Source organism: Hemiscyllium ocellatum, chromosome 32 (genome assembly GCF_020745735.1).
Source record: "Hemiscyllium ocellatum isolate sHemOce1 chromosome 32, sHemOce1.pat.X.cur, whole genome shotgun sequence".
In the NCBI taxonomy this organism is placed as follows: Eukaryota; Metazoa; Chordata; class Chondrichthyes; order Orectolobiformes; family Hemiscylliidae; genus Hemiscyllium; species Hemiscyllium ocellatum.
The window spans coordinates 34,365,144-34,383,770 of record NC_083432.1 but is presented as its reverse complement, the minus strand read 5'-3'; the positions used below and the strand labels follow the sequence as shown (position 1 = coordinate 34,383,770).

The following is an 18,627-nucleotide window of genomic DNA, read 5'->3' as shown; positions in this document are numbered from 1 at the left end:
ACCCAATATCATCAGAAGCAACAACCTATAAATTACGCAAATGCTAAACAGGTCAAGCAATACTAATGTCATTGTCACTGAGCCATGTGGTACAGATAAAACCTTCTGCTCTGTGGAGTTGTTATATTCTAACTGGACTTTTCTGGCAGAATGGGGACTGAACAGTACTCGATATGAAAGCAGGAGAAATCATTCAAAAGGGACCACCACCACGAAACCCCTGCTTAATGCTTTTCAGCAGCCACCTTAACAGCAACACGTGCTGGGATCCTGGGACAAGGTGTCAGCTGGCCAATAGCTGTTCTTCGAGCAAATGTCATATCCATCCTTGAAAAAAAAAACCCCACGCCTACGGGTGCCTCTCAAACATGATGTTGGCTAGTTGTATTCGATAGCTGAGAGATAACACGATAATTAATCCCAAAGTAATACCCCAAATCATAATGGACCAAAACTGAAAAGCACTAACAAGAAATAAATGGAAAATCATGCTAATGTTCATACAAATGGCTAAATATGGATGATTTATTGGAAAACTTTATCTGTGGAACCAAGCACCAAATGGAGTGACTGGACAGAACACTGAAAATTGCAGGCTTATGTGAATTGTGACTAATTAATAGACTTCATATGCCCTTAGGAGTTTTAGGCAATTCTAATGTGAGCAGAACATATCTGAAAAACTACTTAAATGGAACAATTTATCAGAATTGAACCATGGATTTTACTTCATGGTCTAAAATTTCCTGTTCCAATAACTCAAATGAACATCCACAGATGTCACTCAAATGTTGTTGCCTTGTTCTGAAGAAATTTGAAATATGACATTATAACGAGTGTTATAAATCAAGTCAAACACTAGCTTAACAAAGTGAATATCTTTGCAAGTCTTTCTTCCATAATGAAACTTTGTAAGAGTACTGCTCAATTGCAGTGTATTAATTGGTACACCCATGTATTAAACAGCACTGCTGGGAAAATGGATACAATTGCACACAAATCCCAAGATGGCAAAACCATAGTCAGTTCCTAATGGAAACTGGCAGATTATGAAGTCTCCACATTGCACTGCCGATTCCTGCTCTGACAATCTTCTGGGTGTTCCCAGGCACTAGGTTCTGCACTCCATAACTGGCGATTGGCTGTAGACTGGGCAGCAAAGGTCTGACAGCACTGCAACGGTTAATCCACCAGCTGATCGGGATTTCCCCCCAGTCCATCCCACAGAAACATTGGCAGATGGAACAAAGCATGGAAATATAGGAGATAGAAGCAGGAGACCACCATTTGACCCTTCCAGCCTGCTCCACCATTTGATCACAGATCGTCAAACTCAGTAAGCTAATCCCACCCTACCCCATATCCCTTTAGCCACGGGAGCTATATCTACCTCCATCCTGAAAAACACAATGTTTTGCCCTCAATGACGTCCTCTGGTAGTGAATACCAAAGAATCAATTGCCCTCTGCATTCTACTCTGAGCGTGTGGGCCCCAAACCGCACACAGAGGTGAGCGTTTAACTGAACATGCATTCATGAAAGTGGCACATAATCGTCGGTTCACTAAGATTTCCATCCCACTTTTCATGAAAGCTGATTGAAGCACAGCAAAGAAAATATGAAGAATCAACAGTCCCTACATAAAATTCTCTCATCCACAGTTCTTTCCGTTTGTTGCCTGTGGAAATAGCATTCGACAAAGGAAGGGAGTGTCTGTGTGGATTGGCAAATCCACCTGGTCCCGGAATAGAGTGGTGCTGGAAAAGCACAGTAGTTCAAGCAGCATCCAAGGAGCAGGAAAATCGACGTTTCGGGCAAAAGTCCTTCATCAGGCAGAGTGCCTGAAGGGTGGAGAGATAAATGAGAGGAAGGTGGGGGTGAGGAGAGTAGCAGCATAGAGTGAGTGGGGGTGGGATGAGGGTGGGGATGAAGGTGATAGGTCGGGGAGGAGGGTGGGGGAAGGTAGCAAAGAGTACAATGGGTGAATGGGGTGGAATGAAGGTGATAGTTCAGAGAGGAGGGTGGAGTGGATAGGTTGAAAGGAAGATAGGCAGGTAGGACAAGTCATGGGGACAGTGCTGAGCTGGAAGTTTGGAACGAGGGCGAGTTGGGGGAAGGGGAAATGAGGAAACTGGTGAAGTCCACATTGATGCCCTGGGGTTGAAGTGTTCCGAGGCGGAAGATGAGGCATTCTTCCTCCAGGTGTCAGATGGTGAGAAAGCGGCGGTGAAGGAGGCCCAGGACCTCCGTGTCCTCGGTTAAGTGGGAGGGGGAGTTGAAATGTTGGGCCACAGGGCGGTATGGTTGATTGGTGTGGGTGTCCCAGAGATGTTCCCTAAAGCGCTCTGCAAGGATGCGTCCAGTATCCCCAATGTACAGGAGACTGCATCGGGAGCAATGGATACAATAAATGATATTAGTGGATGTGCAGGTAAAACTTTGATGGATGTGGAGGGCTCCTTTAGGGCCTTGGATAGAGGTGGGGGAGGTGGTGTGGGCACAGGTTTTTCAATTCCTGCGGTGGCAGGGGAAGGTGCCAGGACGGGAGGGTGGGCTGTTGTGGGGGAGGTGGGGGAGTTGGCTTGACCAGATGGTCACGGCGGGAACGGTCTTTGCGGCAGGCGGAAAGGGGTGGGAGGGAAATATATCTCTCTGGTGATGGGGTCCATTTGGAGGTGCCAGAAATGTTGGCAGATGATTTGGTTTATGTGAAGGTTGGTAGGGTGGAATGTGAACTCCTGGGGGGGGTTCTGTCTTTGTTATGGTTGGAGGGGTGGTATCTGAGGGCAGAGGTGCGGGATGTGGATGAGATGCATTGGAGGGCATCTTTGACCACGTGGGAAGGGAAATTGTGGTCTCTAAAGAAGGAGGCCATCTGGTATTGCTGTGGTGGAACTGGTCCTTCTGGGACCAGATACAGTGGAGGCGGAGGAATTGGGAATAACAATGGCATTTTTGCAGGTGGTAGGGTGGCACGAGGTGTAATCCAGGTAGTCGGTGGGTTTGTAAAAAATGTCGGTGTCAAGTCGGTCGTCATTAATGGAGATGGAGAGGTCCAGGAAGGGGAGGGAGGTGTCAGAGATGGTCCAGGTAAATTTAAAGGTCAGGGTGGAATGTGTTGGTGAAGCTGATGAATTATTCAACCTCTCCATGGCAGCACGGGGTGGCATCAATGCAGTCATAATGTAGTGGAGGAAGAGGTGGGGAGTGGTGCTGGTGTAACTACGGAAGATGGACTGTTCTACATAGCCAACAAAGAAAGAGACAGGCCTACATAGCTTACATAGAAACAGGCATACCTGGGGCCCATACAGGTGTCCATGGCTACCCCTTTGGTCTGGAGGAAGTGGGAGGATTCGAAGGAGAAATTGTTAAGGGTGAGGATTGGTTCGGCCAAACGAATAAGAGTGTCGGTGGAAGGGTACTGTTGGGGACGTTGGGAGAGGAAGAAACGGAGGGCTTGGAGGCCCTGGCCATGGCAGATGGAGGTGTTGGGGTGGGGTGGGGTGGGGGGGTAGACAGATTGAGGCAGTTAATGTCCCGGCAGCAGTTGGAAATGAAGAGGTCGAGGGCAGGTAATAGGCCAGTACGGGGTGTCCAGGTGGATGGAGTGTGTTGGAGGCAGGTGAAGGGGTCCTCGGAAGGTGGGCGGGAGTCCTGATTGTAAAAGTAAGCTCGGAGACAGAGGCGACGGAAGAAGTGTTTGACGTCACGGCATGTATTAAATTCATTGATGCTTGGGCGGAAGGGGATGAAGGGGAGTCCTTTGCTGAGGACTGATCATTCGTCCTCAGTGAGGGGGAGGTCTGGAGGGATGGTGAAAACACGGCAGGGCTGGGATCTGGTGTGGGTGTGAAGCTGTGAGTAGGAGCAGAGCCTGTAACTGGAGTGGGCATGGTGGTGGGGGGAATGGGGGTGGAGTCATGAGCAGGGATGATGTTTCCCTCAGGGTTATGGGGGGGTGGGGATAGTGACTGTGGGATCTGTGGGGGGCATGTCAGCAGAATGCAGGTGAGTGGCGTTGGTGGGGGCGGAAGTGGTGGCGAACATGGCAGTGGGGGGGGGGGGAAGAAACGGAAGTTACTGAGCGTGTGACATCAGTGATGATGGGAGGGGCAGAAGTTATGTCACATGTGGTGCATGAGGAATTGTGCAGGGCGGAAGTGACGTCCTCCATTCTGTTTGTAACAGAAATAGCAATGGCTCTTGCGGTGCAGTGGGTAATGTCCCTACCTCTGAGCCAGGAAGCCCAAGCTTAAGTCCCATCTGCTCCAGGGGTGTGCTAGAACCTCTTGAACAGATTGTAAGAATTTTCTAATCAATGTAAATAGAAGCATTTAAGTTTAGAAAGCTGTTATTCCAGCGAGGAATTCACTTCCTTGATTACTGGAACCTCAAATTGGGAATTCAGGCATAAGTCACAGAGGATGCCATTTGGCCCATTGTGCTTGCACAAGCCCGATAATTATGCACATTTAACTGGTGTCAACTTCCTGTTTTGCATAAACTTACACACTATTTCTCTCCAAATAATTATCCAATGCCCTCTTGAATGCTTCATTGAACCTGCCTCCACCATATCCTGAGGAAGTGCATTCCAGATCCTGACTTGCTGCTGACTGAAAATGTTTTTCCTAACTTCACCCTTGCTTCTTTTGGAGATCACTTTAAATCTATGCCCCCTTGTTCTTGTTTCCTTTCCCAAGAGGTAAGTTTCTCCCCATATATTCTTGTCAGCCTGCTCACGATTTTGAAAACTTTATCAACTCGCAGCTCAGCCTTCTTCTTTTCAAGAAGAACTTCAATCTTTCCTCATAACTGAAGTTCCCTAACACTGAAACCATTCCTATAAACTGCTTTTGTGCTCTTTCTCCAATGCATTCACATCCTTCTGAGAGAGTGTGGTGACCACACTGCACACAGTACTCCAGTGGAGGTCTAACAAGTGTCTTATACAGGTTCAACATCACCTCCTTGATTTTGTAACTATTCTCCTATTAATAATGCCATGGATATCATATTTTATTTACTACTCTCCATCTATTTTGCCACTTTTTGTGATCTGTGCTCATATACACCCAGGTCCCTTGGCTACACCTCCTTTAGAATTTTACCCCCAACTTGATATTGCCTTTCAATGTTCCTTTTACCAAAATGTATCATTTCATACTTCTGTGCTTTGAAATTCATATGCCACCTATCTCCCCACTTCAACAACTTGTCCATGTCATCTGGAGTTCTACACTCTCCTCCTTACAATTATTCTATGTTTTTGTCCCCTGCGCACCAAGATCCAGATCCTTAATATATATCAAGGATTACAAGGATCCCATTACCACCCCTTGGGGAATTTCTCTACAAACGTTCTTCCAGTTCAAAAAATATCCATTGACCATTATTTCTCTGTTTCCTGTCACTCAGCTCATTTTGTGTCCAAGTAACAATTGACTGACACATATTAGTAGATAGAAAATCTGGGGAATGTGTAGTGGAATTCCTAAGATCTGTTCCTAGTAAGTGCCATTTTGTAAAATTTCTCTTCAAAAAGCATCTGGAAGTGGATTCCATTTGATTTTGGACCAGATCATGTGAAGGGGCATACGACCACAACAATAATTTGTATTTATGTACTAGCTTTAAATGTAATAAAGAGTTCTGAGATATTATAAACTAAACTAAAATTTGAGCCACAAAAGGATATATTAAAGCAGATGACCAAAAACATCAGTCAAAGAGGAGGTCTGAAGGAGTGTTGTGAAGAAGAAAGGGAGATGAGAGGTAGAGGGATTTAGAAAAGGCATTTTTGAAGCTTTTGTCTCACAACTGAAGGCACAACCATCAATGGTGGAGCACTTTAAACTGTAGGTATTGCAGAGCAATGCAAGATTACTTGGTGCTGGAGAAGATTACAGAGATAGAGAGGGGCAAGATTTGAGAACAGTGAGATTTGAGAACAAGGCTAAGAAGTTTATAGCATTGCAAAATTGGCAGCACAAGGTGATGGATGAAAGGGGCTTGGTGCAAGTTAGGACACAGAAAGCAGAGTTTTGGATGAGCTCAAGTTTACAGACAGACAGAATTTGGATGTTGGCCAGAAGTACATTAAAACAGTCACATTCGGATATACCAGCAACGGGGTTTCATCAGCTGATGGACTAAAGCAGGGATGAAAATCAGGCAATTATTTGGGGGCGGTGGGAAGGTATGATGTCTTTGTGGGCAAAAGGGTTCTCAACATATTTAAAGATAGCACAAATGTAATCTTTGATTTAGAATTTGAGTCCCAGCAAGTATTTTCATACAAAAGTGGAATTTAAGACTTCTTTAAAAACAATACAGTATATAATGCGATGGTTGCGTTCTTGCGTGACCCTGAGCTATATAAAAATCGTGCAATAAAAATAGCACTAAGTGATGGCGATGTAATTGCGTTATAGCCAACACACATTTTACAATTTTGTGCTTTAGAAACAATGACCACTGTGCGTCAATCGCATTGCAGCCAATTCACGTTGACAAAACGCATATTATAACAGAATGACCTGCATTTGGTTTTAATTTTGAGTCTTCTTCCCAACTGGTTAGGATTGTACTCAACCATTTGAGATTCAGTTTAGTAATGAATGTCAGCTTTTCGACGATGTCATGATTAGCTCAGTTCCATTTTAGCTGATGGTGTGACTTTTGTTGTAATTGGTTCATTTGTCTTGTGTTCAGCTGGTAATAAATGTAATGGCTCCCTCCTCAAATTGGTTTTGGCTCCTGCACTGGTGACATCATAACAGCAAAAAAAATCAATTTGCTTTAGATCAAACTTGAAAATTCAAATGTCTGAAATTGAAACTTCCAAGAGAGAAATGGAGATATATCTTTGTCAAAAGAAGATCACCACTTGAAACAGAATCTAGGTAGGTTATAGGAGAATAAAAACTGGAGTAATTTAAGAAACAGTTCGCTGAGGTGTGGTGGGAGGGAAACACAACTGGACCCTTAACAGATTGATCGACAAGGACAGGCTGAACAGTTTTCATCAACTGTTGGTTAGCACTGCTGCATCACAGCACCAGAGACCTGGGTTCAATTCCTGCCTCAGGCAACTGTCTGTGTGGAGTTTGCACACTCTCCCTTTTTCTGTGTGGGTTTCCTCCAGGTGCTCCGGTTTCCTCCCACAGTCCAAAAATGTGCAGGTTAGGTGAATTGGCCATGCTAAATTACCCATAGTGTTAAATGAAGGGGTAAATGTAGGGGAATGGGTCTGGGTGGGTTGCTCTTCGGAGGGTCAGTGTGGGTTTGTTGGACCGAAGGGCCTGTTTCCACACTATGTAATCTAATCTGTATTACTCTTGTGATTATAACTCACTTAGGTTGAGAGTGTCAGACATGTACAGCACAGAAACAGACCCTTCAATCCAATTCGTCCATGCTGACCACATATCCTAAATTAATTGAGTCCCATTTGCCAACACTTGGCCCATCTCCCTCTAAATCTTTCCTATTCATATGCCCACCCAGATACCTTTTAAATACTGTAATTGTACCAGCCTCCACTATTTCCTCTGGTAGCTCATTCCATACAAATACCACCCTCTGTGAGCAGATTGCCCCCTCGGTCCCTTTCAAAATCTTCCCCCCTCACCCTAAACCTATGCTCTCTAGTTCTGGACTCCCTCACCACAGGGAAAAAATTCTTGTCTATTTACCCTATTAATGCCCCTCATAATTTTATAAACCTCTATAAGGTTACCTCTCAGCCTCTGATGCTCCAGGGAAAAACAGCCCCAGCCTTAAGCCTCTCCATGCAGCTGAAACCCTCCCACCCTGGCAACATCCTTGTAAATCTTTTTTGAACCCTTTCAAGTTTCACAACATCTTTCCAATAGGAGGGAGACCAGAAGTGCACACAATATTCCAAAAGTGGCCAATGTCTTGTACAGCTGCCACATGACCTCCCAACTACTGCACTCAATGCTCTGACCAATAAAGGAAAGCATACCAAATGCCTTCTTCACTATCCTATCTGCCTGAGATTCCACTTTCAAAGAACTTTCAATATGCGCTCCAAGGTCTCTTCATTCAGCAACATGTCCCAGACCCTCATCATTAAATGTATAAATCTTATCCTTATTTGCCTTTCCAAAATGCAGCACCTCACATTTATCTAAATTAAACTCCTTGGCCTATTGGCCCATCTGATCAAGATCCTGTTGTGCTCGGAGGTAACCTTCTTTGCTGTCCACTACACCTCCAATTTTGGCATCAGCTGCAAACTTACTAATTATGTTCACATCCAAATCATTCATATATATGACAAAAAACACATTGTTGTTCTACTTCAACAGCACCTTCCTTAACTAAGCTGCATTGTAGTCTGACACTATTCACCACAGACTGGTTTTGAAATAATCCGACTGTATCAAAATATTATCAACTTAGATAATGTATTATGGCTCTTTTAATTGCTAATGTACAGAAAAGCTTTGACAAGCAATGCGCAAGTGAGCTCAGTCAGGCCTTTTATAACAGTTTCTTTTCTTATTTCTTTCAAATGTGTATTTTTGTTTCAATCTTAGTCTACTTTATTTAAAAATTTTGCCAAAGTACACATTTCCTGTGTCATACATACCTCCTGTAACTGTGCCTGATGCATCTACCTCTGTCAATTTTTCCATCTTGACTCTTCCACGTTTTCAGTCATATTTAAACCTCTCTAAAAGATGCTGCTCTTTCCTATCAACATAGTTCCTGTAAACATCAAACACTTGCCTCAAGCAATGAGGATTCCACCCAGATTCTAACAGAGGCATCATCAGTACAGTCTGTCCTGATATAACACGATAGTTTCTTTCCCATGCGATCCCATAGTATAAGAAAATCACTTAATATCAGCACCATTTAAACCAATGGGGCTGGAACCACATTATATCCAATACAGCTAAGAAAAGTTTGCGCTCCTCAAAAACTCTTCAATCGTGCTACAGCCAATTTGCATTACAGCAGAACTGACTGTAATTGTTTAGAAGGCACTGAAAATGCAAACAATTTAAGCTTGTTCTTGGTAATCGCTTAGAACGTAGCTTTTATTGGGTTTGTGTATGAATGGCTTACACCTTCAAGCTTGATGATCAACATCCATTCAAGGCTGAGCAGGTTCTATAAAAGCAAGAGAGAGAGATGCGGTGCTTTAAAAAAAACAGTATTGGTTTGGAGAGAGGGGATGCTTTCCAATGGTTCCCACTTTGTAATGTGTTTTGAGTCAGTCTCATCCAAACTCTGGGCATTGGTTAGCTCAGTGGGCTGGGTGGCTGATTTGTGATGCGGTGTAATGCCAACAGTGCGGGTTCAATTTCTGCACTGGCTGAGGTTTCTATGAAGGACTCTCCTTCTCAACATCTCCCCTCACCTGAGAGCTTAAACCGTCACCAATTGCCTCTCTCTAATGAGAGAGCAGCCTCTGGTATGGGGGATACTTTGAAGAAATCTTATCTGCACCACTAAAACTCTCCTCCCCTTCTCCCCCCAGCCCAATACTCAATACTTCCAACTCTCAAATTCTTTTGAATGGACCGACTATTATCACACTCCCCAGCTCCTCGTGGTTGATCTATTCTTGATAAGAATTCTAATGTTGTTCTTCTGACACCAGAATACTGCAAAATCTCTCCCCTGCCATCTTGGTACTAACGTATTCTGAGCTCAGTTTTGTACGCCTACCTTAATTCACCAGAATCTCCCTCATTGTTCATGCCAGCCCCAAAGACTTGTGCTGCTGCCTTATACAGATAGCACTTCCAATCCTAATGTTCGCTCAGTTAGTAGTACGTTTACCTCTGAAGTGCAAGGCTGTGGATTCAAATCCCACTCCAGGACCGGGATACACAATTCAAGGCTAACACTCCTGTGTAGTTTGGAGAGAGTGCTGCACTGTCAGAAGAACATTTGGATGAACAATTAAACAGTCCCAACCTCTCCTCCTCTGGTTCAATGCCCATTTTTGAAATTAAACTTTTGAGAAGCACTTTTTGGATACTAAAGGCAAATTTCTGGTTTCCTGAGCTGCAAATAAATGAAAAGAAAGAGGCAAGTCCCAACTTCCTCTGAATATCCTGGAAACCATTGCCAACTCCAGCACCAGCTACACTTCCTGCTGCTCCTTCTTTAAGCATTCCACTGCTACCCTCCATTTATCTAGACCTCCCAAAATGTGATGTGCTGAACTCTTACTTGCTGTTCATTCCAGACCAACACCTGAAATACACAGGGGGCAGTGGGCAAATCTATCCTGGGACGCCCCCAAATCACCCAGGACTATCTAATCACGGGTGAATAATCAGAGAAAAGTCACCAGCGTAAACAAAATGGGAGGAAATGGTAATGAGCTGCCCCTCCATTCGCAGGTTGCTTCTTCCCCGCATGCCTTGCTGATTACCTGTCACTCAAGACAGTTAGGAAAATGAGAGATCGCAGACAACATTTCCGGGAGCCGCATTTCATTGTGGACCCCCCCGTGCCAGATCCTAGATTATGTTCATCAGGTTTGGGGATCTGGAGGCAATGGTAGTAATAGATCTCTGGGTGGAGGAGAAAAAAAGCTGCAAGATGGGGTGAAAAGGAGGCTGAATCAGGGGAGTGGAGAAGGTACAGAAGGAGACTGTAATAGGGGTCCATTGGAGAAGATGGATTCTGCCATGTGGAGAGGACAGTTTGAAACCTGACAAAAGACAATCAACTAAATGGGATTGGGAAAAAAAAAACTTTAAAATCACTAAGGTGATTAATTTATGCAAATAAATATGGGATATCTAGTTTAAGGCAGTACAAGTTCAGGAGCTACTGTCCTTAAAAATCTGAGATGCAGTAACAAGAGTAGTATTAACCTTCTTTTATTAATTCCTTCACAGAGTGTGGGCATCACTGGCATTTATTGCCAATCCTTAATTGTTAAGAGTCAGCCTGGTTAGAAATAATGCAGTTTTGTGCATTAGCCGTGATCTCACTATTCTGTTGTAGTTGTCTTTAGGATGCTGGCTTTTTATATGTAGAAGTGTGTGTCCATTATTTTGAGGGGAGGGGGAATACTTTTGTTGCTAACTTCTGCCAGTTCCTTGCACCAATTTAAAAACTGTGGTTAATGCTTTCCTTGTGTATTATTGCTTCAAGTTTAATGAAGAGTTGATTATTGAAGATGTTAATAACTTCTAATTCTGTTTCTGAGAGAGTTAAAATACGCTATATTTCAACCTAATACAGAAAGAATTGTTACCAAGAGTCCATCACTTATAGAATCATAGAGAAGTACAGCACAGAAACAGACTATTCGGTCCAATTCATCAATGCTGACCAGGTATCCTAAAAAGATCTAGTCCCATTTGCCAGCATTTGGCCCACTATCCCTCTAAACACTTCCTATTCATATACCCATCCAGATGACTTTTAAAATGTTGTATTGTCCTAGCCTTCACTCTTCTTCTGACAGTTCATTCCATACACACACCACCCTCTGTGTGAAAACATTGCCACTTAGGTCCCTTTTAAATCTTTCCCTTCTCATCTTAAACTTCTGCCTTCTAGTTTTGGCCTCCCTTACTCTGGGGAAAAGACCTTGGCTATTCACCCTATCCATGCCCCTCGTGATTTTATAAATTTCTATAAAAGGTCACTCTTCACGTTCCAGGAAAAATAGCCCCACCTATTCAGCCTCTCCCTATAGCTCAAACACTCCAACCCTGGCAAAAATCTTGTTAATCTTTTCTGCACCCTTTTAAGTTTCACAACATCTCTCCTTATAGCAGGAAGATTAGAGTTGAATGCAGTGTTCCAATAGTGGCCTAACCAATGTCCTGTACAGCCACAACATGACTCTCAACTCCTATAATCAATGCATTGACCAAGAAAGATAAATGTACCAAATGCCTTTTTTCACTATCCTGTCTACCACTTTCAAGTAACTATGAAAAAAGGTGTCTTTTTTTTCCAGCAACATTCCCCACTTTTAAGTGTATAAGTCCTGCCCTGATTTACCCTATCAAAATGCAGCCACTTACGCTTAACTAAATTAAACTTCATCTGCCACTCCTTGGTCCATTTGCCCATCCGATCAAGGTCTCACTGTACTCTGAGATAACTTTGTAGCCCACTACACCACTGATTTTGGTGTCATCTGCAAACTTACTTACCATATCGCCAACGGTCATGTCCAAATCAATCGTAATAATGACGAAAAGAAGTGGACCCAGCACCGATCCTTCTGGCACACCACTGGTCACAGGCTTCTAGTCTGAAAAGCATTCCTCCACCACCACCCTCTGTTTCCTACACAAAACCAATTTTATTTCAAGTGGCTAGATCTGCCTGTAGTCCACGTGACCCAATTAATGTGTGAGTTAGTGAGAATGAAAAAGTACTCAAAAGAAAACCTGATCTCCCGCCCTACACTAAACTATATCCCCTTAGCCAGTCCACCTTAACATGCAATTTCCAGTCTGTCTCAGATGCTCCCTCTCAACGGTTTCCAGTGTTTCTTCTTGAGCTTATTTGCAATTGATATGAAAATGTGAAAAGCCGTTTTACAAAAAGAAACAAATTATTTTCACACCTCTTCTGGTTCAACCAGTTTGAATTCCATGCCTCGACCTGTCCAAGCAATAAAGTTAGAGTTGGACGGGTCATCCAGGAGTGCAACCAGGAACTGCCATAACTGGAGAGAGCCTCGTCGCTGATATAGAGGGCCCTCACGATATGTACTGATCTCCTGTTTGATGTCACCTGCCAAACAAAGACAAAATAATTAAATGCACCGAGCTGAGTGAAACCACTGAAGAAATTGGTCTAGATCATAAACAGTGATATGCAAGCATTCACGTTTTCTATAATGTATAGAACCTGGTCATGCATTTACCCTATTGAGAAGTCTAGATAAAGGTTAAGACTGTGGAAAATACAAAATGAATTGAGTAGTGATGAGGTGACATTATGTGTATTTTTAAAAGCACACCCTGCAGAATAAAGGACATGTCATATGGCTTAATGGGTAGCATTGCTGCCTCGGAGTTCCAAGTTCAATCAATTCCCACTCCAGGATTTGATGGGCATGGGCAGTTGAGACGCATTTATTATATGGCCAACAGTTTGATTACCAAACTGCAAATCCTTCCAATGCTTTGGTAGATAATTAAAGAGACAGAATTTGTTGGTCAGCCAAATTGCAGAGGGTAATGGCGAACCACTACAGATTCATGGAGATGGCATGGGATTCAACTTAGTTCAGGACTGAAAGTGAGCCTTCAAGTCTGCCTGAGGCAGTAACCCAGGCAGGAGGTGGGATCTGCTGAAAGGGATAAGAACCAGTTTTGTTTCCTCAATGTTCAATTGAAAAATGTTGTAGTTATGGAAACACACCTTCTGAGGCATGGAAAGACACACTATTGCTAGCGATTTGGTCAGATGCATTGGATAAGGCATCAAGGGATCCTCACAAGGGCAGCACCAAGTAGTTAGGCAACAGCAGAGGCAGCGCAGGAGGACAGCACAGTCAAGAAGGACACATTAAGATCATACAGCAGTCAGGCACGATACACTTCATGAAAAATAAAAGGACGTAGAACTCAATGAAACAAAATGTAGGACTTAGGTGATTGTAAATATGTTTTTAATTAAAGGTTGTCAGCTTCAGTTAAAAAAAAAAGTGGCAGCACTGAAGGTGTAGCTTTCCATCATTTTGAGAATGTACTAATTCGCTAAGTCTTGTCTGCAATAGTGAGTGTGCAGAAGTATGATTGGGTCATAGAGGCTTGAAGAATGTACCATCTATTCAATACCAAAGTACACTAGCTCCTTCTTGATATTAGCAGATGGAGGCTAAGTAAAATTAAAATATTTGGGTTTTAAACCCTTTGCTTTAATATTAATGTCTCAGAACCTATGAAACAGTCAAAATTCAGAACACACACTGGTGGTCTAATCCAATAAACTGACCAATAGAAGCCTAGAGGAACAGGCAGTTCCTTCAGTCTTTACTCAGTGTCTTCTTGACAGTCTAACAGCCTTTTAATTTTCTGAATTTGGAAAGGTTATTGCTAGACTTCAGGAAATTGCATTTGCTAAGTTAAAGTTTGAATAAAATGCAGTGTTGCAGGAAACTAGTTGAAGATTACACAACACAATAACTATGTTCACACTTCATTGTGAGCTCCTGTGCTGGACGGCATTCAGCAAGTGGTAATAAACTTCATTCCCACTGGAGTCAGGCTGAGCCACTGTTTCCAATGGAAAATGCACTTGGGTACTTTAAAAGGAAATGTGCCCAGCCAGTAATAACTAGGCACAGCTTGGTTTGTGAAAGGGCTATATTAACAACTTTTACATGGATCACTCACAAGCTGTAGGCATGAACGCTTCAATATGAAAGTCAATTCACAATTCTCATACCTGTCTTTCACGAAAAATGAGTGTATGTTGTAATTGAGCCAAGTTATTTAATATTTATATCGTATTGCATCTGTTGCCTACCTTCCCTGTTTCAAAGTGACATTAACTAAAACATCATGGCAACTCGCCTTCAAGATCAGGATGGGCAGGATACTTACACTGAGCCAACTGAAGGGTTTGATTACTTTGGCTGACTTTGCATTGTTTGAACTGGATGAAATCATTACTCTGGGCCATTCATTCATACCAGCAAATTATATTTGATGTTTCAAAGTTCAGTGTACACGTGGAACACTTTACTGGAGAGCGTTCTGGAGAAAGTGGAAAATCCTTGTCAGCTCTGTCGCTTGTGGAAGTGATGCAAGTTTCTCACTATCGTCCTCAGGGATCTGTTATTCCAGTTCCCTGTGGGACACTCCATCTCAGACAAAGGGAGGATAAGTATTGACATTAACAGCAACAATGTTATTCCCTTTTCTTGGGTCATTGTTGAAAACCAGTGCAAGTCCCTCCTTTTTCAGGGTTTAGAATACGGAATGATCCTGCCTGAAATTCAATAGGCCTAGAAGACATGTCAGAGGTAATTGCCACTTTTGGCATTGGATAATGAAGCGGCAAGTGGATCACCTGCCCCTTACACTGTGCGCTTGCTACATGTATTTCCACCAGTTTGCTGTTCATAAAAGGAGAGAATTGCCCAAAAAGAGCAAAATGAGAATTGAGAGAGAGCTAAATGCACAAGACGGTCAAAAGGAAAGTCTCACCATGGAAAATCAGGTGGTGGGGAGGGGTCTATGCCCAAAGTCTGCCCTTAGCAGTGCTGAAAGAACAGATTAAAACCAAAAGGGAGAGAAATCCTGGAGCAGGCAAATGTTTACCTGAAGTTCCCCCAAGATTTATTCAGTTTAATGGCTGCTAATGTTGATGTGGCACTTGTGTTCAGGGGTCAGCTTTGCAGTACTTCTGCAAAGAGGGTTGGTTCATTCCAGTGTTTACACCATATTGACGGCTACACTCTGGTTAACTGAGATCTATGCTGCAAAAATTCTTGGACTAGGGTGTACTCTTGCATATAATCCCAGATCCTAAACCAGGATCAAGTCCCCAGCTTCTTGTCAGGCAATTGTGCCAGGGTTTGACAGCACTGACTGGTGGGTCTGCCAAATCAGGTCTGCTGTGGTTCAACTGGTAAGCACTCTCACCACAAGATCCCCACTCTAATCCTACTGCAGGTTCCAATGCATAGAGGGATCACTGAACCAACAGAGATGCTGACTTTTGCATGTGGGTTTTAATAGACACCCCTTCTCCCAGTTCATGGGGATGCAAAAGATCCCATGGCACTATTTAAAGGAGTTAATCCCCAGCCCGATAACCATTTCTCAAATTCAAATACATGATCCACCCATAATCACGTTGTTAATTGCATTCACAGTTAAAAGTAATGCTGGTGAATTTGTTGTCACATGAAAAACCAAAGTAGAAGTAATCGTCGCTCTTGATCTTCCATCAACGGCATGATATACAGTGTAGCTGGAGTGTTTCTGAACAGTGTTCAGGCTAAACAAGCATTTACATCTCATAACTGATAGAAATTGGTCATTTCAGCTTCTTGGGGAAGCTCAGCCTCACTAATATGGCATCGACCAATAGGAAACCACTTCAGCTTACTCTGCAGATAACTGGGAGCAAAAAACCTCCTGTTCCAAACACATCAGTTAGAAAGACCCTGATTGGTAAAACTGGTGTGCCTGCTAAGTCAGTGGGGCAAGACATAATTAGACAAGTCAAAATATTTTGTCCCAAAAATATTTACAAAATTCTAAAAGTCAACTCATTGCAAGGGGTTGCTTCTCTCCATTTTCAGCTCTTTGTAAACCTCTCCCCTTCGAAGAGATCGTGCCAGTGGGATCAGAAAAAAAAACAGCAGAATACCCCAAAACTAGTTTTGATTTGGTATTTGAAGTGAGCAGATTAAAATGGATGTTTGACATCATGTGGTGAGGTATGCGTGCGGTATAAGGACACACAAAAACAGGAAGATTTCCTGGAATCAACAAGTTTAAAAAAGAACAATGATGAACATTCAGTTTGTGCCCAAGCAACACATAATCAAATAGTTATTGGAGGCATTGGTTTACTTTCATTGGGAAGCAGTTTACCACCCCTTATTAAAATCAAACTATTTACTGAAGTACATTTTTTTCTCTGTTCTTTCATCAGATGTGTGCAAAGGCAGTATTTGTCATCCATCCTTAACTGCCTCTGAACTGAATGACGTGCTCAGCCATTTCAGACGGTACTCAAGAATCACCACATTGCTGTGGGTCAGCAGTTACATGTACCGGAAAATGTGTTGCAGAAAAGCGCAGCAGGCCAGGCATCAAAGGAGCAGGAGAATCGATGCTTCTCGCATATGCCTGGCCTGCTGTGCTTTTCCAGCAACACATTTTTCGGCTCTGGTCTCCGGCATCTGCAGTCCTCACTTTCTCCTAGCAGTTACACGTAGGCCAGATGAGGCAAGAACAGCAGATAGTTTTCTTACAAAAAGGAACTTAGTTAACCAGATGGGTTTCTACAATTGTGTAATTATGTTTCTTGTTACTGTCAGTAGTTTTTCAATTCCAAATTAATTGATTGGAAGTCTTAAATTCCACCAGCTGCCATTGTAGGAATTGAACCCATCTGCCCGTACCATTAGTCTGGATCTCTGGACTATCAGCCCAATGATACCACCTTTATGCCAAGAAGTTATACAGCTCATTGAGATTGTGGAGGAATTGAGAACAATCAGATCCAAATTTGTTCCCATTTTATAACTCTCATGGACTTCATATTCACATCAGTAGAAGGAATTGCATGCAAATGGTTTATAGTTGATGCCTCGTTTATGGGTTTAGGAAGAATGGACAAAAATGCTGCGATCTCCAAAAACATCATCCCAGAAAGCACAATAATGATAAAGGAAACTTGGCCCTGCTCACCTTCCCCTTGGCATGTAGGGTTGCCAATCATGGCTCAATGCCATGACATCGTTATGGGGCACAGCAAGAGGCATTGTTATGGGGCTCAGCTGTCTGGGGATTCAACCCCAAGTGTTCACTCAAATCAACTGAGCTAGCAGGCTGCCTGGCCCCGCACATAATGCGGTCACATTGGTTTCAATCAGGATTGCGTGAGCCTTGCATTACATCAGCGTCACGGTACAAGTGCACATGGGGGTCAGGTAATTTCTTTAAATGGAGATCAAAATTAGCCAGCTCCCAGGTAGCTGTTTAAAATCATCTTTAAAAGGGAATTTTCAGTCACCAAAGGCCAGTGAGTGGAGCTCTACACACATTTATATTCTGGATGTAGGTTTGCTCACTGGGCTGGAAGGTTCGGTTTCAGACGTTTCATCACCATACTAGGTAACATCGTCAGTGAGTCTCTGGATGAAGCACTGGTGGTATGACCTGCATCTGGAAGCTCACTGATGTTACTGAAGATGGTGATGAAATGTCTGAAACTGAATCTTCCAGGTCAGCGAGCAAACCTACATCCAGAACCTCAACTCAAGCTATAAATCTTCTCAAAACTCACTAACATTTATATTGTATGTGCTTTACCCTCAGTGAAAAATGGTGAGTGCGGCAAGGATAAAATTACATTGCATACTTGAACCACAACTTGTATTAATTCATCGCATTTTTGTAAGATGCTTTTATGGGTGCAATTATTAAACAAAATTTGACATCCAGCTATTTAAAATATTAGTACAGATGAACAAATATTTGGCAAGGGGCGAATTTTAAGGAATGCCTCAAAAAGTAGCAGAAAGAATAGAGAGGTTTAGTCAGGAAGTTCTGAGCCTTATGGCTGTGGTAACTGAAGGGAGCAGTGAAAATGGAACAATGTTAAAGCAGATAATGGTGTGCAATCCTGCATTTGGAGGATTAGGAACCACCAGTCAAAAATATTGTAGAGGAAGAGTCCAATGTCCATGGACTGTGAAAACAACACACTTCATGCAAAGTTTATGCATTCAATATTACAGCCACCAGTTGAATTTCAGCAATCAAGGAAGTTGCTTTATTTTTTCCACAGTCTGCATATGTAAAATGAATATTGTGATAAGAATAAATAAAAGAAACGCAATTGCAAATAGAATTTGTAAGAACTTAAGCATTTTACACCATAAATCAGAGCTTTTGATCTTCAGTT

General features: G+C 42.8%; 1 protein-coding gene across 1 annotated transcript in view; it reads right to left on the bottom strand.

Moving 5' to 3' along the window:
* The window catches only part of etv4 (ETS variant transcription factor 4), a 114,410-nt gene that overhangs the window by 12,037 nt on the left and 83,746 nt on the right, over nucleotides 1–18,627 (bottom strand). The window contains exon 11 of the mRNA XM_060849106.1: nucleotides 12,593–12,762. Coding sequence (XP_060705089.1) covers nucleotides 12,593–12,762 — 170 coding nt within the window. The remainder of the gene's footprint in view (nucleotides 1–12,592; nucleotides 12,763–18,627) is intronic.